Source organism: Desmodus rotundus, chromosome 9 (assembly GCF_022682495.2).
Source record: "Desmodus rotundus isolate HL8 chromosome 9, HLdesRot8A.1, whole genome shotgun sequence".
NCBI lineage: Eukaryota > Metazoa > Chordata > Mammalia > Chiroptera > Phyllostomidae > Desmodus > Desmodus rotundus.
Window position 1 is genome coordinate 31,759,452 of NC_071395.1, and position 22,024 is coordinate 31,781,475.

At 40.4% G+C, this 22,024-nt stretch overlaps 1 protein-coding gene across 1 annotated transcript in view; it reads left to right on the forward strand.

Annotated features, from left to right (window-relative positions):
• The window catches only part of GALNTL6 (polypeptide N-acetylgalactosaminyltransferase like 6), an 850,890-nt gene extending 830,250 nt beyond the window's left edge, over positions 1-20,640 (forward strand). The window contains exons 12-13 of the mRNA XM_024569059.3: positions 3,714-3,863; positions 19,395-20,640. Of these exons, the coding sequence (XP_024424827.2) occupies positions 3,714-3,863; positions 19,395-19,562 (318 nt within the window). The 3' untranslated portion in view covers positions 19,563-20,640. The remainder of the gene's footprint in view (positions 1-3,713; positions 3,864-19,394) is intronic.
• The last annotated feature ends 1,384 nt before the right edge of the window (positions 20,641-22,024 follow it).

A 22,024-nucleotide genomic window follows, 5' to 3' on the forward strand; every position in this document is an offset into this window, starting at 1 on the left:
CAGAAAAGTGTGCCTAATGAATGAAACACTCAATGCCTGATTGGTTTGACATGGCCATTAGGACAAGATAAATGGCAATTGCATGCATTTCAAAAGCATAAGACAAAAAAATTTTAGCTAATGGTAGAGGCAGCAGAGTAAAACAATTGATATAATCTGAAGATATATCACATGGGATACAGGAAGGTAATCACCAGGTAATAACAAAAGCAATAATACATAAAACACTGAAGAAGAGCACAGGCTGCCCATCAGTCTACAAATCTAAGAATGATTGTCGCACTATAATAACACACCTAGAAGCTAGAAATAAAAGTCACCTAAGGAATCCCTGATATATAATTGTGACAATACATGAATCAATCTGCCCAAGAGACAACTCTGCGTGAGTCTGCCCTAACACAGGTATTCTTTTGAACCTAACATATCCATTTATTGAGTGTAAGACAAGTAAAATGTAAGAAAGTGATAAGTAAGAAAAACTGTCTATAAAACCATTTGACCTTTGCAGGACCGATTTTCCTCCACTGTATAAGAGACTGTATAGAAAACGACTACAGTCCCTTTTGTCTCTGGCCTTCTGAGGGGAAAGCAGGTCCTCGAATCATGTTGTTTTGTTCAACACAGGTTTGTTATAATGTTGATGAGTTGCCATAGGAACTTACCTCTTTTTTCATCAATTAGCCTATGGTAAATTTGGGTTTGATGATGTTAAGTGAAGACTTCGTGTATAAAAACCAAAACAGGAGACAGAGGCAGAGACACAGGAGACAGCAACAGAGAGGGAACTGGATAAGCCAGTAAAGACCACTGGTTCCTGCATTGTTTGGTCTGCTCACAGTAACAAGGCACTTTGATATTTAAATGAAATAAAGATTTAATCAATGCCAACGGCAGGCTTATAGGCCAAGAAATAATAGGTAACTGAGCCTAGAATCATTACAGTTGACATTTTGACAAACAATAGTGTGGTTGATATTGTTGTGATTAGACATAAACAGAAGAAATTCTTTTGAGGGACCAAAAAAGATCAATTCGTTCATTTTGACAGCTATGCCCATACACTTTCTGTTAATGTAACAAGTGTAAGTTTTTGTTTATTTGGTAGGAATTGTATTGGGCATTTATTATATGTCATGGGTTGTTCAGGTTGCTGGAAATGCAAAGATAAAAGAAGATGTGATTCCTGCCATTAAAGATCTCACTGTCCAGTGAGACACAGAAACGTACATGGGCAAACGTGATAAAGTAAGGCACGCGGTGGCGAGGAGTAGGGGGTTCAAAGAGGAAGGCTGCTTGGATGAGTGGATAGCTGATCTGAATGTCATAAAACTAACGAGCCTTCACTAGGTTGGCTGGTGAAAGTTGGCCTCCCAACCAGAGGGACTGCCCTGAACAAAGCCACAGAAGGGAAACTGTAGCCTGATTAGTGCAAGGGAATATAAATGTTTTCTTGTTGCTGGAACACAGACAAAAGGGAAGAGATGCAGCTGGAAAAAAATGGCAAAACCAGATGGTGCAGAGTTCTTTCTATGTTAAAGAGTTTGAACTTTATTCTCTAAGGGTTATATGAAAATATTGTGGGATTTTGGGTTGAGAGGTGACAAGGCCAAAGAGAGATTTCAAACAGAATTCTCTGGAGGCTACGGCAGACGGATAGGAAGGAATTTAAAAAGGAAGGTAGGAATGAAACTAATTAGGAGGTCATTTTAGTAGTCCAGACAAGAAATGTGGAGAGCAATGGGAGTGGAGATAGAAGAAAGAGAGACTTCCGGAGATATTTAGGAGACAAAAATTGCCAGGCTTGGTAATTGATTAGATGTAGAGGGCAAGGGAGACTAAAGGGTTAAAGAAGAAAGACTCTCCGGTTGACAAGTTGGATGATATGACCACCAACTAAAACAAAATATAAGGGTATAAACAAGCTAAAAGGGGAAGAAAATCTATTAAATTTAGGATGTGTTAAATCTGAGATGTCCATGAGACATGCAGTTGGAAAATCCTACATGGAGTTGGACGTAATGCAGATGATGAGTTATTAGCACGTTGTCAAGAGCTGAGCCACTGAGAAGGTTGGAGACCAACCAGAGAAGGTGCAAGGGCAGAGGGTCCAAGGAGAGCCCTGGGCAACACCTCTGTTGAAGAGATAGTTAAAAGAGGAATGTGAGCAAGATAGAGTTACAGGATAACAGGAGCTCAGAGTTCTGAGTTGCGGGCAGTGACCAAAATCCGAAACACTGAGTAGACATTTGTCCTTGAGATATCATTCTCCTTCACAGAATATGAATGAATCTAAAAATGCCTCAGTCCACAATCATATTTAACCAAACAAACAAGAAAAAACGCTCAGGGAAAAGAGACCACACAATTCCACTGTATGAGTCCATTTTAAATGCCTAACCTACAAGTTCTTTGTCCTTCTATTGAGAACATTCTCTTCTGTCCTGTCTTCAGGGGAAACAAATTATAGGCCCTTGCCATTACTCAAATCAACTTCCAACTTCCATATGTTTGATTTAGAAATTTCTTTCTGATTTTCCTCAGAGCACTTACCCAGTTCTTTCAAGTTTTCTGCAGTTTCCCCACCCATTTAACTGTTGTTGTTAGTCATCCCCAGAATTTTGCCAGATTCTCTACATTTTCTTTCCTGGGTAGGACTTAAAAACTGAAATATACTGAGGGCCTGTCGGTTGTGCTTGTTTTTATATCAGCAGGGACTCCTTGACACCCCTTTACTTTGCAATTCCCAGTTTGGCTTTACACAACCAGACCTGCCTTAAGTCCTACAGTAAGATTTATATAACCTTAGTGAACTTAAAATTGGAATTAATCATAAGTCTCATCTAGTCTATTTTCCCACTTAAAGACTTTTTTCTACTGCACCCCTCTAATGGTTGTCCAGGTCAAACTCAAGAAAATACCCTTTCCCTACAAGAATGTGGGGGGGGGGTGAAATTTAATACACTGTATAATTAATTTAGTGCATCATAAACAGCGTCTTTAAAAAAATAATAGAGTGGGATGAATAGGATAGAATAGACTAGGACAGGATAAGGTCAGATGGAATATCAGTCTGTTAAATGCAGTAAGGATAAATATCAGTCCATGAAACTTATTTCAGTTTGGGGAAGGAAAGTGTGTATGAGTGTGTGTGTGTGTGTGTGTGTGTGTGTATGTGAACTGTACTTCTTACTGTGAGGTACAGTTCAAAACATTGCCCTGCATAATCATACTTGTCAACCCAAAGAAATTAATTTGCCTGTTCTCTACTTCCTCAAGCTTAGTTTTCATTTAAATCAAACTTTTTAAATCCCTAGCTTCAACAAAGCTCACCTCTACTCCTGGTCTTCTTTTCAGTTAATCTGCTCATGTAGGCTAACTGTGTAGCATTCTACCCAGTAGCATTTTATCAAAATGAAGAATGTAAAGAACTTCATTAAAGAGTTCTTCTTCTACCTCCTCCCTCCCCTGTCTTCATACCATCCTCTGTTATGTCTAAACCTGCCTGGAAACTCTTCGTTTGCATTTTTGGCACCCAAAGGTGCAGCTGTCACTGCTACAGCACTTTGTGATACGTGCCTTTCTCAACACCTCTATTATCACAAGACAGTTTTTCCCTGTAAGTCATAAAACAAATCTAAATTGCTCCCCTTGGTCTTGAATCTCTCCAAATTAAACTCACTGTAACTTTTCTGCTGTCGTTGCTTTGGTAGCTCTTTACTTTTGGATGGAGAGAAGATATTCGACCTGGGGAGCCACTGCACACCCGGAAGTTCTGCTTCGATGCGATCTCACACAACAGCCCCGTCACTCTCTATGACTGTCACGGCATGAAGGGGAACCAACTCTGGGGACACCGGAAGGTAAGCGTCAGCTCACTGCAGGCTTTCTCCAAGGGCCAGGCCAGCGGTTTGCTAACAAAGTCTTCATTTAAAACACACTGTGTGATGGAAATTGTTACCTGGACATGGGCATACATATTTGGCTCATACACTTGGAAATCAGGAGGAAAGATAAGAGTGTGTAGGAAGTGGCGTGCTTTTGGCTTTGCTTGTTATGTGTACACCCATCACAGTCAGCTGGACTGAAAAATGGTTTTGAACCAGAACACTAGCACTACAAGGGAGGGACAAGTCATAACCCAGACAACTCTCAAACAGAGGGACCACAAGCCCAGTGAACACATGAGTGTGTGTATACTTTTTAGGGACCCCAGTTCTCTCTCTCTCTTTCTCTCACATACACATAGAGAGATTAACACACCTATTCATTTATTATATAGCTCAGGCTCATATGCTTTGGAGCTGTCTCAGTTAAGATAAGTACATTTACATAAAGAATTATACATTTATGTAGATGTAATTGTTGAAGCCCTGATAGAGAAAGTGAACTACTTGTAATTAGGCCAAAATTCTGCCTAAGTATCGCAAATAAGTACTTATTTGGAGAGTGCAAAAGTTTAAAGAATGATACAGTTAACATTTAATGATAGAAAATATAGTTCAAAAAAATATCATATTTTATTGACTTGATAAAAATAAGGACCAATTACATTTTTATTTTAAAATATCTTTATTATAAATACTGTACATTTTTTAAAATTCTTTAGTTTTTAAAGCGGGGCTTACGTTCCAGTTAGCAAACACTTCAGAAGCGGTATTCTGCCCCTCAAGTTCCTACAACCGCAGGCAGCCTTCAGAGCCAGGTGGAAGCAGCCCGCCCCCTGTTTGCCTTTCACACCCTGACATAATCCAATCTTACCCCAGACTATCGGAAAAATGTCATACCCACCACTTTAATCACGAGCTTTGGCTGGCCTGTGGCTGAGGTAACATCAGTATCCCCTGAAATGACAGAAAGTAAATGGGAAAAATCTGCAGAGAATCATTATGGAACCACCACTGGTTTTGATACCTATTCCCTCCCATAATAAGCTCTCTGGTACCTAAAATTACACTCACACTATACCCACCATATTATCTGGCAGATCATGGCCATATGTCCAGTAAAAATATGAAATGCCAGGTATTATATCCTTCTACAAAACAATTTAAAGTCGAAAGAGCTAATAAGAATATGGCATCGGACATAATATGGGGGAATTACTACAATAGGAGAACCTCACTGTTTTCCTTATGAAGTACATCATAAATAATTAATCTTGTCAAACCCTATGCTGTTCACTATGACCCAGTCTGTGTGTGGTGTGAACAGAATTTTTTTGTTTTGATTTTTTTGTTGTTTGTTGTTGTTTTTTTAAGTCTGACCTTTAAGAAGTCACTTTCTGGGCACATCAATGAAATACCTGATTCGCCATTTGCCTAGTATGCTGGTGGTCCCTAGTTAACAGCCTGCTTCTCATGACTGTACATTTATAGCACGACAGACAGAACACTCAATAACATGCAGTTAAGCCCAGAAAATGCAGTTGTTTTCATTAGAGAGCTTACAAAAGCTTACAGACGGCTAAGACGAAGTAATACCTACGCAAGCAGAGCTCCTGAGGGGACGAGAATGGCTGCGGTGATTTCAAGAGGTAACTTACAGCTGTAACACTTAAACCTTTCCAGGATCCTCAGGGACCTGTGAAAGGGGACCACTAGGTACAATTATGCTGCGGCTCTTTTCTCAGATCTTCTTGTGGCCATTTGCTTTGCATTACTTAGCAAAAGGTTATACTCACCATGTATTTATATAATAAGCGAGGTATTTATACATAATCAGAAACATGCCACAGCCTCAAAATAGACATTTTCTGAAACATCTCATCTTAGTCGATGACTCAGGCCTATTCCAATGTACCTGTTTTAGAAAAACCTTCTTGTCTGTTTCAAAGACTATTCCCAAGGCATTAAGAGAAAAACCACAAAGACGGGTCTCTGGGATTCTGCCTTGTGTGTTTAGATTCACTACTGGGCCCTGGGGGGCTTCAGACAGGTCAGCGATATTTTGAGTCAGCTTTGCAGTTGCCCCTTTTTTGTTAGCATAGTCATGAATAAACAGGATCCCATAGACCCTACTAATTGCCAAAAGGACCTCAGTGGGCTCCTAAGGTGATCATTACCTCCGACCGTTAAGGAGGCATTGGGCTAGTGCTTTACACACGTTCCCTTAAGCCTCACCGCCACCCAGGCACCGCCAGCTATAATTCAGAGAGGAAGACACATACTAGCCGATTTGTGGCAGGGCCGATGTTCGGGGGGCAGCTGTATCAGGCTTTAAAGTCTCTACTCTTTCCTCTGCGGTGCTCTTAAGAAATCAGATCAATAATGGGAGAGTTCCCGTTACTGCATTCAGCACCACATAGCAGCCAACCCCATTCCGGGCTACATGGAGATTTCTCGGCCAGAAGCTACCTTGCTTAAGGGGGTGAAGGTTGTTGTCAGGCCTCACTTTCCGACCCATCCGCAGCCATCAGCTCTCAGCTGTTGTTCGTTCAGGAAGATTTTCCCCCCAAACATTGGATGCATCTAAGGTATACAGCATAACGATTTGAGATATGTATATATTGCAAAGTGATTACCACATTAAGTTTAGTTAACACATCCATCACCTCACATAGTTACAAATTTGTTTTTCTTGTGATGAGAACTTTTAGGATCTACTGTCTCAGCAACTTTCAATACAATACAGCGTTGTTAACTATGATCACCTTGCTGTATGTTACATCCCCAGAACTTAATCATCTCATAACTGGGAGTTTGTCCATTTTAACCACCTTCCCTCCTCCCCCCTCCCCTAACCCCCCAGATTTCAGTTCTTTTTAGGTGTGACACACATCTTGTGACACAGTCTTTGCTGCCACACACAAAACAAGAAGGGGATTCCTGTACCAGGGTCTTATAACCAGGTTCAGTTGCACGGTTGTGTCCCACAGGAGCAGATACCCAGGATAAGAAATCCATTCTTGGTTTTCTTTTACCACCAGGGGGACCCCTGTTATAAGAACAAAGAATTGTTGAAGTGACCTCAGTAAAAATACTTAAATCATCAACCAATATCCAAAACAAGAAACTGTCTTCCCTCTTCTTCAACCCCTGCATCTAATTGGCCACTAAATTTGTCAATCCCCTCCCCTGGATGATAGCTGAAAAATCCATCCTCTCTTTGCGATTTCTACAGCCCCTGCCCTAGTTGCTGCCCTTTGCGTCTTAACCCTGGGTTATTGCAATAGCTCCCTAAAGGGCCCGGCCTCCTGTCCTTTCCCCTCTGACCCCTCTTTCATCCTGCAGTCAGAGGGAGTTTCTAAAACATCTGGTCTTTGCATTCTTGTGTTTTACAACTTCACCTGGTTTGCCACTGAATGAAAAATACAAGGCCTTCACTCCCACTTCTTATCCTGACCCTTCACAATCTGGTAAACACAAAGCTTGCCTATCTGGCCTCCTAACACATCCTGATTCACCCTGAAACTGTAATGTGATCTTGAAAAAGTTATTTTGCATTTATGATTTTCAACTTCCTCATCAGCGTAATAGGGAGTGTAATTAAGTGAGATAAACCAGGTAAAATTTCTAACACAGTTTCTGATGACATGATCAAATTTACATCCGTATATTTGACAAATGCACTTTTTACATTGACAGTAGTAGTGAGGTATATCCTAATACACTGTATCTCTACAGCAACCTACCCTAAGTAATACTGACTCTTCTTATACACCCTGGAAATTCAGAGTTATCACCCATGTCTTTTTCTTTTTAAGTGAACATTTTTTATTTGGTTTCCCCAGATTTATACCCTGAAATGAGAACTTGAGTACAAATGGCTTATTTTGGAGATGGCCCCAAAAAATCTTGGTAGAAAGTGGGAAGTAAAATGGAGAAGTTATGGTACTCAATAAAAAGTAGACTATCAAAAAAAAAAAAAAAGGACACTATCAAGGAGGTGCCACTGTAGGCAACCGGGCTCAAGCCTGCTACAGGTCTCGGGAAAGGGTGTGGAAGGCACACCAAGAACAAGGGGATAGCGTATTTATACACCACACCACGCAGTTCTTGATTAGGATTACTCCTGGGGGGAGGGGAGTTTATTCTCTGATACCTCTGGGCTACCGCTGTTACAGAGAGAGCTATTCTTAAAATCAGAGGAAGCCCCAAGGAAAACAGAGATGGTGGCCAACTCCTGGAAGTTGGGCCAGTGTGCACTGAAAAAATGGTGGGGCCTGAAGAGCCACTCAGATACTCCCTGAGAATCCAATTGCTCCACAATCCTCGCCAGCACTTGGCAGCATCAGTGTCTTTTCAGTTCCTCGTTTCATTTTGTGATTGCGGTGTGACACCACATGTTTGTTTGCTGTTTGGGATGTCATCTTTGTGAAGAATGTGAGCCTACTGATTGCTTTTAACACTGGTTGGCTGGTTTTCTTTCACATATTTTGGGGGCAATAGACACATACATACATACATACATACATACATACATACAAGTTCTTTGTTAGACGTATGTATTATAAATATCTCATTCTGATCAATGTCTTCCCTTTTCTTTCTTGTGGAGTATCTTGATGAAGAGCTCTTCTTCCCAATTAGTGGTTTGGTTGTGTCCTGATTAGGAAATCTTTGCCCACACCAAAGTCATGAAAATAGACTTCTAAATTGTCTTTGGAAGCGTTAGAGTTTAATCTCATACATTTTGGTATATAATTTCATGAAATATTTTTATGTGTACAAGGTAAGAGGAAGTTTATTTTTTTTCATATTTATATCCATTCGATCAACCACCATTTATTAAAAGACCGTTTTTCCCCCACTCCGCAGAAGCAGCACCTTTCTCGTAAGCCAAGGGGCCTTATATCCATGGGTCTGTTTATGAGTCCTCGAGGTTTTACCATCTGACTGGATAGTCTAAGCCAAACAGAGAGTAAACTGATAGTGATAAACTAACACAATCTAATCAGAGGTATATCCAAAACCCCACAACAGCCATCCCTCTTAGTGGTGGAATGTTAAAGTTTTCCTCCAGAGTCTGGGGATAAAATAGGATGCCTGCTATTATCAGTTGTATTTATCACTACACAGGATAGCCTACTTTGAGCAATCAGGCAAAATCAAGAAATTAAAATGTATGAGTTAGAAATGAAGAAATTAAACACACTAGTCACAGTTGACATAGCAGGTATATAAAAAATCCAAAAAGTTATACATTTTATACTCTGGTTTCTCTTCAGATCGTATAAATCTTTCGCCTTTTACATTTAAACTATTAATAAGTTCATTTTAGCATAGTCCTGCAAATAAGATAAATATAAGAAAATCAATTGTCTATATACTAGCAACAAAAAAAATAGAAAATGAAATTCAAAAATGATTCCATTTGATCTCCATGAGAAGCATCAAATAGGAATAAATCTCACAACACATGTACAAGACCTTTGCACAGAAAACTATACACCATCACTAAGAGAATTTTAAAATTTTTTTAACAATTTAAATTGGGTGTACAGATTTAATGCAAAACTAACAAAATCCAGCAGTATTATTTGTAGAAATTGACCAACTGATTCTGAAATTTCTATGGAAATGAAAGGGCCAAAATTAGCCAAGAAAATGTTAAGGAGCAAAAAGAACAAGTATCAAACAATATGAAGCACCAGGGATCAAGACGTGTAAAAGTACATTTGTTAAGGCACTGTGCTGTTAGCAAAAAACATAGGCTGAGACCTGGGTCCTGTATGTTGGGAGAGCTGCAACATAATGAGCACTCTGATGGAGAATCATTTTTCTAGCTCTAATTTTTCCCTACTTTCTTTACCCTACTCCTGCTTTAGGTAGAGCAGGTCCTTCCACTGTGTTCCTATACCATTTTGTTCCTTTCTGTGTACCTGGAACATTGTATCCTGCCCAGTCAGTTAACTACATAAGGATGGAAACTTTTTCTTGTGTTTCTATATGACCTGCATAATATCTAATGCACAGAAGTTCCTAAATAAGCATTCTTTAAATAGCTTTAAGAACCACTGGATTCAATTATTGAAATAATTTTCTTCTTTATGAGCCCCAAGCTGTGCTGGATGAAACTTAACACATCTCTTTGTCTTAGAACCATGTAAACAGCCTCTCCAAAGACCAAAACCGAAAGATTTAAATTATTTTTCTTAGTTGCAAGCTGGGGTGTTCTTATCATTTAACTTCCATAAAAAGGGCTTAAAAATAACATCAAACAAGAAATACCGATAAGAATGTACCTTTCAGGCTAAGTTGATAACAGTGCAAGTCATATTGGCTTAAAAAGTGAGTGGGTGGAATTTTGGGCATGTTATCTGCATTTGACTATTTATTGTAGCTTATGATATACGCCAAGGCTCTGGCCTCTCTGCCCATAAAATCCCGCTGGTCAACAGAGATACCAGATGGAAGGCCACAAGGTTGTTATTTTTCAATCATTCCGGTTAGCTATTGATTCTGGACCAAAAAGTGAGGAAAATGTATACAAAGACTTTAATTAAAAGGCATATAATTCAACCTTGGTATTGATATATGAAGCGTCACTGCGAAATCCTGGACTGAGGCAGCCACGCTCTACGAGGCCAGCCCACCCATTCCCGAACAGTCCCGAGAATTAAAAAGCTTGTTCCTGCCCTTGGGGACCACACAGATTAAATTCAATCCATCTTGCCGAAGACAGCTCCCAAATATTTGAACAACACTTGCCTGATCTTTACTCTTTACTTCTGATTAAATGACCCAGTTTCTTGCCACTGCTCTTTATGACTTAATTTGGTTGTACTTCAATTAACCTCCTGGGCACTCACTCCTAATGTACTCCAGATAGGCCCAGACAGTGATGATGCTCAGAACAGAACACAATATTCTAGGTGTGTTTTAATCCCCCCCAAAGTAGAAAGAGTTTCTAGCACCCTTTTTCAAGAGCTTATAGTGCCCTTTGGTTATGAGCAATATATTTCTCCCCATTTAGCTTGAGTTGGTTGATTTTCTGCCTTAACTTTAAATACTTGGCTTCTTAATGAGCTTTCAGTATTAAAGTAACCCACAGTCTTTTTTCATGTTTTGCAACACAGACACATCTCTGCAGTATCATACCTGTATAGTTCATCTTTCATACTTGTGTAGTTATTCTTTTGTTTCTGTTAAATTCTGTCTCACCAGATTTATCCCAACCTGGATTTTGACTCTTTGATGCAACTTATGAGCAAGCGAACTAGTTTTGTTTCCATCACAGCATGCATTTATGCCCTAATCTATTATAAGTTGTTGATCCCAAAGCCCAAGGCCAGGAACTGAGCCCCCTACTGTATAATAGAGGTGATACTGATCCATCAATGAACATCATTTGGATGAAGTTAGTCAACCAGATACAAATTCACCTAATAGCAGTATCTTAGAGCCCGCATTCCTCTAGCTTGACCATAAGAAAACAAAGATGGACTTTTCAAACATCTTGCTGTAAACCACATGCACACTGTCTAATCGTACCCGTACTTGCAGTAGGAGGCTTCAGTCATAATACCCTAAGAAATGATGATGTTCAATTCAAATTAATGACTCAACCACCTTGTCAAAGAAGAGGGAGGATGACTCCTGGGAGAGGAACGTTTTCATCTGGCACTGAAACTCCCTTTTCAATAAATTGTACAGTTGCCTCATTGTTTTCACGTGTATGTCTAACCTAGCAGAAGTCACTTAGTTGTCGCGACCTTTTAATTTTTGCCATCTCTGGGTAACTTAGCGATATCCCTACCAGTTACCATTTTACCCAGAGTGATGAATGGCTGTTCTCTGGTCCCTCAGGAGAAGAAAAAGCTTCATCACAGACCAGCTCAGCCTCTAACATAAGGATAAAGGCTCCCTGAATTGAATGCCTGCCAAGATCTAGACTGACAAACAAAAGAATCTTAGTAATTGGAACTATAAAAAAATTAAATTAGTTTGCTAATTAGAACAATTTCTCCCTCCTGGGCAGGTATGGGGTTGGAGAAGGACGGCCAGTTGGCTCAGGCAAAAAGAGGAATGAAGTAACTCAGAGGTCAAGAGCACAAGCTCTGGGTCCCAGGGACCTGAGATTTGAGCTCTGGCTTTACAGCGGGTACTAACTCTGGGATGATGGGATATTACCATGTGCTTCTCTTTTCTCACTTAAAAATGGGGATAAGAATTTCTACCTTAGAAGATCACTGTAATGATTACATGAAATTTAAATGAACCTAGGACATGGTACCTAATAAGAGATCAATTAATGTTAGCTATACTATTCCATATGCTCAACAAATTATCTTCTGACTTGATTTTAGCTCTCCAAATTTACATACACAAAAAGATGGATCAATTAATCATATTTCTATACTACTTTATCACTAAATATCAGAATGTAAATTCCATGAGACCAGGGATTTTTCTCTGCTTTCTTTCATGAACAACCTAAGACACTGCTTGGCACATAGGAGGTACTTAATTAGTATTTGTTGGATGAATAAATGAGCCCAGCTCCCATTTGTCCACATATGCTATCCCTTCAGATTGCTTAGCAGCTTAGGTAGATACAGTGAGAAAATCTGGGTAGAACATTTAGCACTGCCAGGCACAGATACACATTCAATAAATAGCAGCTATTATGATGTTCACATGACTCACAGAAAGTTTACTGAGGGGAGATCAAAAGCTATGGACAGATAGAAACAAGCTATAGAACAAATGGGCTTTCTCTACTCTGGGAACTTTCAGTCTAATGGGGAAGCAGACCAAAATAATTAGATAAATTAAGTGTACAGGACAATATGAGAACAAGCAACACTGGGCTCTACTCAGGTCAGAGAGGTAAGCAAGGCTTTTCAGACAAACTTTGCAGGGGAGACTTAAAAGATGAGTAGGAATTAGAAAGTGAAGAAGTGTTAGAGAAAAAGATTCCAGATAGGAGGGTTGGCTTGTGCAAAGGCCCTGAGGTAGGGCCTTTTGACCTTCTTAGAAGGTCAAAGGGATGCCCATTGAAAGTTATGAGTGTGAGGGGAAATTTGAACTAGAAGGACAGACACCTGGCCAGGGGTAGGGCCATAGAAGACCTTGTAGGTCGTGCTAAAACTTTAACTAAGAAACCAGGTAGTCTCTGAATGGTCTCAAAGGCAGGAATATAACAAATCAGAATAGATTTTTTCAATGATTCTGGCTGCTCTGAGGAGAATTGAGGACACACTCATGCACACCACTTGACTGTATCCCGGAAGAGCCCGCGAGAGGAGCAGAGGAGGTCCTCCGCAGCTGGCACTGCCTCAGGGCACACACCCGGACCTCTGTCAGGACATTAAGAAGCATTAGCTAAAAAAAAAAAAAGAAGAAGCAGCATTAGCTATGATTGGCCAAATTAGCCACTGATGCAAGACCAAGTTTTCTCCTCCTGTGAGGCATTCTACCTGTCAAAGAAGTGGAAAAAAATATACAGTAAGACTGCCTTCTCCTTGTTATGCCTGTCAAGGGGTATTTGCATTCTCCCAGATGCCAACGGTACAAATAGGCAGACAAGACCCACCTGATTTGTCTCTCTTCCAGAACTCACAGAATATTCCTATATCTACCTTGTCCTTTACCACAGTCCTAGGGTGTAGCAGGGCAGATATTTGTATCCCTTATCTCATCCCACTTTGCTCCTCTCGCCCCATTCATTCTGCAGATAGAAAACCTAAATCCCTCACAAACTAAGTGACCATCAAAGATGATTGTCAGAGATAAAGCTAGTCTCATAATTCCAAACCTTCATTCTCCCATATTTGTATTAGACACAAAAGGCATTGGATCTAAGGAGTCCCCTCTCACAAAAGTGTTATCTTTTTGTGCATGGTACACAAAAGTGAATAGTCAATAGGAGGGAGCAGTTCACTTCTACCCCCTTCACACTTAGGAGCTATCCTGGGGTCCAGTCCACATCCAGCTGCTCACTGAGCATCTAAACCTGGATGTTTCAGAAAGTCTCCTGCTCCTGGTAGCTCAAACAGCAATCATTATGGTCGCTGACCCAATCCTGTCCCTTTTTCTGCATTTCTTACCTCAACACTACTTTTCCTCTATTCATCCACTTCTTCCCTCCACCTGCCCTCCACCCCCTTATCCCAGTAATCAGACAGCCCTATATATTGCTTCTCAAATATTTCTCACATCATTTCTTGGATCACCTCCAGCTCGTCCTTCCTTGCTTTGCTTTTGCCTAAGCTTAAATCCAGATGATTACAGTAGCCACCTACTGTTCTCTTGGCTATAGTCCAATGCCTTCCTTCCCCCTCCATTCTCCTCTCTGCTACTAGCACCATCCACACAAAATATACATCTGTGGCTCTGCTGTTTTAAATCCTCCAGTGACCACTGCCCACCCCTACACTTGCATGAAAAACCAAGCCTTAGCATTGTACCCCAGTCTCTTCATGATTCTTTTTATGATATCATTGTCTGGAACTCTCCAGCTTGCTCCTTGTGCTCCAGCCTTACCAAATGACCTGCTGGCCCCCAGTACATGAACTGGCCCTCCATTACCCCTGACAAAACCCCCTACCACTTCTTCACTCTGGCCTTCTTGTTGTTTCTCTAACCTATCACGGTACATTCTCTCTCTCTCTCTCTCTCTCTCTCTCTCTCTCTCTCTCCCTCCCTCTCTTTAAAAGATTTTATTTATTTACTTTTAGCAAGAGGGGAAGGGAGGGAGAAAGAGAGGGAGAGAAAGAGCAATGTGCGAGATATACATAGATCAGTTGCCTCTCACATGCTACCAACTGGGGATAGCCTGCAACCCAGGAATATGCCCTGACTGGGAATCGAACTGGTAACCTTTTGATTCACAGGCTTGGTGCTCAGTCTACTGAGCCACACCAGCCAGGCCTCTGCATTCTTGCTTAGAACTTTTGCACTGGCTCTTCCCTATGTCTGGAGCCCTCTTCCCCCAGATATTTGCATGGCTAATTCCTTCACCTTCTTCAAGATTACCCAGATGTTACCTTCTCAATGAGGTTTACCCTTGCCACCCTATTTAAATTTGCACACTGGTTATGCATTTACCTGTTCTACATTATTTATTGTCAGTGCCCCGCTGCCCCACCACCCCACCCCATACCCCTCTTTCTAACACGTAAGTTCCAGAAGGCAGGGAATTATTTTGTCTTACTAAGTTCATTGATATATTCTAACTGCCTAAACCAGTGCCTGAGAAATAGTTGGTGCCAAATAAGTTTTTGTTGAATAACTTGAATGCATAGATGTACATGTTATTTTACATTTCTCTTTTCACATGTTCTTCCCTATGTCTGACGTATCTTAATCCATTCTAGTCCTCCTCGTATTGACACTTTTTTACTTCAAACATTTCTTGTTTACCTGTTGGTTTCCCCAACTTCTTGGGTCAGGGGGAACACATCTTATGTTATCTTTCTATGTCTATCTCCTAATACATATCAGGAAATAAGAGGCAACTCAACTGACCTGAATAATGTTGTATTTCAAGGAAATGGCATAAATTCATAGATCACACATGAACTGATCACATTACATAGAAGAGCTCGTTCTAGAGCCATCAATGACTTTTATTCAATAAAGCCTTTCACTTAACACAGAAGGTCCTGGTTTATCAAGCTAGATAGCTGGTAGAGGCAGGTACTAATTTTTGCAAATTCTATTTTGCCAGGATTTCAGAAAATTCAATTTGGTCTCGAATGGCTAGTCACAAACCAGGTGGTTAGTGCACTCTGATTTTTCAGAATTGGGAAATGCTCCCTGACTAGAAATAAATTAAGAGAAGTGGGGAGTGGAATCACTATTACTGAGTTATTTACTCTATGTAGGACATTGTGCTAGTGATTTTACATATATTAACTCTTGTCCTCACAACAAACTCGTGAAGCAATATTATGTCTATACTTTACAAATGAGGAAGCTGAGGCTCAGAGAATTAAGTAACTGTTTAAGGTCACACAACAATAGGGGCATGACTGGAATTTGACCCAAATTCCCTGTGAAACAAGGTCCCAGCCCTTTTCCCAGCACTGGGTTGCCTCCCCACCCACAGTGTGGGATGCAGTCTCAGAATCATCTTCCCATACATTAGGAGCTCACCCACCTGTTTTATCATCTTTGCATCTGTGGTGTTCGGTTTTTTTTATTACTCTAAACACAGTGTGGAATGTTCCCTACATTGTGCTCATTCTTTCAGAGTTCGGACCCTATGAAAGTACGGAGTCTAATAAAATTTAATGCTGGCCTGCAAACACTACAAAGTATAACACAGAAACCAATCAAATCGCAGGCCCACTTGGAAGAGGTGCCCCTTTCAAATAAGCTACCTGAAAAATCCCACCCACGCCTTTCACAACGGGGACTGGTTGGCCAGCCCCCAGGCACTTCACCTGACTTGATTCGATCATGAAGGGCAGGTCTATAAACCTGGATATGAACTTTTTCGTGTCCTGCTCAAGGATTTCTAATTTCTTAGGCAAAAAAGCAAATTAAAAACAAGAGAGGAAGCAGTCAGGGAAGGTGAGAGGAGTACAGGAGAGGCAGTGTGTTGCAATTATATTTTGAACAGCCAGAGCACACGCTATGCCTTCTCTCAGGACTGAACAAAGAACAGCCAGTGAAAAGGGCTCTTTAAGGAGGATTGTTATGGACAACAAACCTGCCAAAGCACTGGGAAGTCTATTCCAGAGAAAAACTGGATTCAGTTCTGTTACAGTCGACTCTTGTCATGACCGAGGACATGGAGGGTAGAGGTGCAAAGAGCTGTCACAGGGCAAGAGACCTTATTCACCAATGATTACTCAATCTGTTGCCTTAATTCCAGCCAGGAAAAGCATCAGTAAAAACATTTAGTCATTGAAAAGCTTAGCTGAGTAAAAACATGAAGATGCCAATTATGTAACCTCCAAGGTCCAAAGTGGAAAATGCATGCTCTGGGAAAGGCCAAAGATATTTCCAGGAGCTTCATCTCTAGGATGAACTGGTTACTGCAAAGACTAGGGTGAGCAGAACTCAGCCTACAACGAGAGAGCAATCAACCTGTTGGTCCAATGCTTATGTTGATAGTCTCTTTTTTGATGTCCCGTCATTTGTCTCTGTCGTGAGTGAACTTGGGAATAAAATGTGCATTATTCAATTTTATGGCTGGGAGAGACCTTAGAGATAGATCTTATCCACCCCCTCACTTTACTGATAAAGCTTCTCAGGCATACAAAAATTTAGGAAATTCAACTTTTCAACTTTTATGAGAACATGAAGTCCAATAACAGCAAACACATCCTGGATTTTTCAGGGTGGTGCTGAATTTGCATATCCTGCCTGGTTGGCCCCATTAGTATACCTGTATTTGTCAGAGCATGTGTTCCAATTTGAGACTTGCAAAAATATGATCACCTTATGGCTCCAAAAATAGGGTTGGAAAAAATAAAATGTTCAGAAAATCTGGCTTGTGCTCCACGCTGAGGTACACAAACTGGTGAAGGGAAGAGAATAGAAACATGTTCTACTCCTTTTCTCATTTTTTTAAGCTTTCATGGAAATGAGTGCTTTGAGGCGGGGGGTGGGCAACTGCAAACATTTGGAGCTCCCCCCTTAGCTATTGATAAAGGTAACAATAGGAAGGAATACAGGTAGTTAAGGGAGGGAAGAAGTACTTATGCATGGAACTGAGTGTATTAGAATTTAGCAGGACCATAGAACTAATTTTCATGAATTTTAGCAGCTTAAGAATGCTCTGTGCAAAACTGATCTAAATACATTGGGCCCATGCAGCTAACCTGGTAGGAGACAGAGCATGAGAGATGCCGGGAAGAATAAAAGCAGTGAGATGAAGGAGACTGATGCCCAAGGAGCCAGGTGGCTGTCAGAAGGGATCTGTGACAGCAAGAACAGACCCCAAGAGAGCGGGTTGTGGGGTGAGCTGCAGGGCACTCTCCTATCTCCCAGAATCTTCTCCTTTGGTCCAGAGTAGGAGAGAGCTCCTCAGAAGTTCTCCTGGAGTCACAGAGCTGCCAGTTAGGCAGCGAAACAGCAGGGAGAAGAAACTGGGAAGGAGGCCTCAGGAGCCGTCTTTGTGTAAGGAAAGTAAAATCCATCATAAACTCAGGAAACGTTAAAGAGAACAGAAGAGTGAGCCCTTTGTATTAGGCATAGCTCTTTGTTTACACTGAAAATAGAAATGTGAAAACTAAATTGCTGGCAGCTGCCTTTTTTCTTTTCTTCTTCCTCCCTTCACATAGTGCATAACTATGCAAACACCCGGGCCCTAAAAGGACATTAAATATTAGCTGGTGGAGTCTTAACATACAGGAGCAATGCAGAAGCATTTACACAAGGTGCCTGAAAAACTCCTCGACTCTACAAGCGTTGCAAGTCTAATATTCCCCAGTTAAAGAAAATAATCAGAACCTCTAAACACTTCCTGAGCTAAATAATAAAGCATTATTTGATCCTAAAATTTAAGCAGGAACTGGGGGAAGTTTTTACATGTTACTGGCACTTTTCTTTTTCAGCATAGACATTGTAAGAGACAACGTTTTATTACTAGTTAAGAAAGGATCTTTTTCTCTTGCCGTTAATTTTCTCTCTCTGATTTGCATAATAAAAGGGGTGTGTGTTAATAAAGCCTACTCAGATAGTGAGCTTGCTCCCCACATGTACCCTGGTAGTAGTACCTTTCATTCGCAGAGCTGTTATCTTTGTCTTGTATTTAGTGACCTTTTGTAAAAAGAAGTGGACATTGCCTCCTCCACTTTACAGAAAGCAATGAGAACTGCACCACTGGAATGGCAATAAAGAGGTTGGGAAGAGACTGAAGTTCAAGTGTGAGCAAAGTTAAGGCCGCACATTGAAATATTGCCTGTGTGTCCCTTACCCGCTGCCCCATATTCACCTTCCAGTCAGGGCAACTGAACACCTTGCTGGTTTACTTCCTGTTTCTTTTGTATTTCCCTTTCTGGTTAGAGGCTCAGAACAAGGGTAAGAAAAATCATGACTCTTCTGGTTGTGTGTGTGTAGTGTTGTTGTTGTTTATAGACAAAAAAGGATCATTTTTGTATATATGCCTCTCTCCAAATAACTAGATTATTGACTATTGTTAACTACTTGAAAAGCAACTTCATATGCTTACTATTTTCAAAACCCAAGCAAAAAAGCAAAATGCCTACCACAGAGTAGAAAATGATGGATTTCTTTTTAAAAAAAAATATCAATAAATGAATGAATGCTTCTGACTGAACCTGTTTGGAGGCCCTACCTAGTACCAATGGATTCCAGGAAACCATGTTTCGTGTGGCAACTCAGAGTGCTATTGTTTGCTTTGGGACATAGTCTGGTTTTCACACTATGGGTATAGACTGCAATATAAACAGGAATATTTCACTTCCTCTGTGTATTTTGGGTTCTAACCATTCACCGTGTATTATGTCAGTCGTTTCTTTCTGATCTCTCCAGGACAGAACACTATTCCATCCTGTGAGCAACAGCTGCATGGATTGCAACCCTGCAGAGAAGAAGATTTTCATGGCCAGATGTGACCCTCTATCTGAGACTCAGCAGTGGATTTTTGAACATATTAATATGACTGTTTTAGAAAAATTTAACCATCATGCCAGCTCCTAGAAAGAAAGAAGGAAAAAAGAGTGATTACCTACAGATTCTAAAAACTGAATTTTTGCCAGCATCCGGGTCGAAGGAGTCAGGAATAACATTTCCTAGATCTAGGAAGCCTGGTTTCAAGTTTTGTAAATGCCACATCAAAGTAGGTTGTCCTGGAGCACTTCCTGCATCTGAAGAACTTGGCTGAGAACCTCACCAGCTGCTTCTGAGCACTTGAGACTAGCAGTTCCCTTGCTGGCCAAGGGCGAGGATTATTTAGGGACTTTTCAAAACAACTGCTGAGTTATTGAATCCTAGCATTTCTCAGGTCAAATCCTGCAGTAGTGAGTAGCTATGAATGGATCCTGTCATTTGGGTGGGAGGGGGGTGGAAATAGAGTGCATGATGGCTCTGACAACCTGAAGATACCGACCGACCGCAGGTGTAGGACTAGCCACGCTGGAGGGGTGCGCTGTACTCTTTGGTGCCATTCTCCAACTAAGAATGGGTTAAGCAGGTTTAACCCTTAAAAGTGCTGCAGATGATTTTAGAGTGCTCACACCATTCTGTCTTCTTGTTTTGTTTTGTTTTGTTTTTAATGAAGGTGTGCTATCTAATATAAGACTTCTTAAATTATGTCATGAAATGAACTCCCAGTGTTTCCATTCTTGCGTTGGCCATTTTCCTTTTAGAGCAGAAGTAACTTATTGTTTATAAAAGGTCATGTTCCATCAATCAGCTGAAGTTCTAATTCAGTGCCCTTGTATGAATCCAATTTAAAAACAAAAAAACAGAACTCTATGCTTCCAAGTTACTCCAAAGAGAAAGATTTCACAGATGCAGCAAAACCATGTAAGATTTAGGAGAGGGATTTCCTTAAGAAATCTATTTTTACTTTTCTATTATTTTTAGAATTTTAAAAGTCTGATGTTTGTCCAGTTATAATTTTTATTAAGGAAGGAAATGGAGTGAGGTTGATGTAATTTGTTTAAGGAGATTCTTAAACCCAAATAAATCTACACTCCAAGCAGTGTGTGAAAATGTCTTGGTTCACTTCAGTTCTGTTTGACCAGTCCTTGGGACACAGAAGTGTTTTATTTGTATGGTTTTAGACTTTTTTGTGTTTTATAGCATTGGTACTAATGCTGTTTTTGTTTTACTTGGAAGTGCGCAGGAGGGATTTCCATTAATAGTGTATCTGACACCACTTTCTGTAAATGAGACAGTATTTCAGGGGTGAAGAAAGAAATGATTAAAAACACTAAATGGGACATTTAATCTTAAAAGAATTTTTATTTTACTTTTCAACAATCGTGCAGATGAAAGAGGAATGTATAGGGATCAAGATGGCTCTTTAGAGGCAAAACTCATGTTTATTACACATTTCTCAAGTTTTTTCAGGTAGAAAGAGGTTTTTATTTTACTTTCATTGTTTTCCTTTACTTTGGTTTTCTTGTTGATAAACATGTGTACATTGTCTTGGATATAGAAGCATTGAATTCTAGAATTGTTTTTACAGACGAATAACAGGAGCCCAGAGAGGGTGGTCCTCAGTCCTGGCAGGGCGGATGAGTCTTCTGACCCTACTTCAGCGCTCTTCCTGCTGTTCTGTGTCGCCTCACTCCGTTACCCACCGTGGTTCTGATTATTGCTCCGATTTAACCTACAATTTTCAGTCACTAGATGAAATACCATGCCTCCCTGGGGATGCCTTCAAGAGGTGCATTCATGTTCAGAAACTTTAATATATGAAAACTCTTCTTGTAAATGTTCATGGTTTTGTCCTCTCCTTAAAATCTAATCAAAATGTCCAGTTTTACTGCCCTGCTAATAGTTGGGGAAGAGCTATTTTATTATCTTTACTGATTTTTCAAGCATTCTTTTGAAGAACTCTTCTCTTTAAAATGATAGTCAGAAATTTTTTTTTTTGAGTAAGTCAAGAGATCTTGAAGCTTTCAAGATGTATAGTAGAGAAAATCAATAGTAAGAAGTTAACCTGTGTGTTGCGCAATTCCAGAGACGGAGTAAAGCTTTATCGCAAGTGCTCAGAGAGCAATCTGGTCTTAGAATTAGAGGAGCCTATAAAAATCCGCATTATGTCATTAAACAGTTGACTGCTATTCACACTTCCACCCAACAGCCAGGCTTGGGTTCTGCACCCTGGACAGCCGTATGTTAGGATGCTCTCGTCGCTGGAAGCGCGTGTTCGGCACTGTCCTTGGAGAAAGCCTGGGTGCTGCGCATTTTATTGTAACCCCCAGGATCAACAAAAATTGCTGTCCTGATTTCAGAGGAGCTATCTCTTGGATTTAATCTCACCTTTGAGTCAAAGGATGTAAAATAACAAATTAAAATTAAGAAAACTTGAGAGGAACATAAGACAATCAAAGCCAAAATTAACACTTCAAACTGCCAAGAAAGTGTTCAATGTTTGCAAATGGGGACCATCCCAATAGAATAAAATGAGGCCAAAAGAATCTAAACCT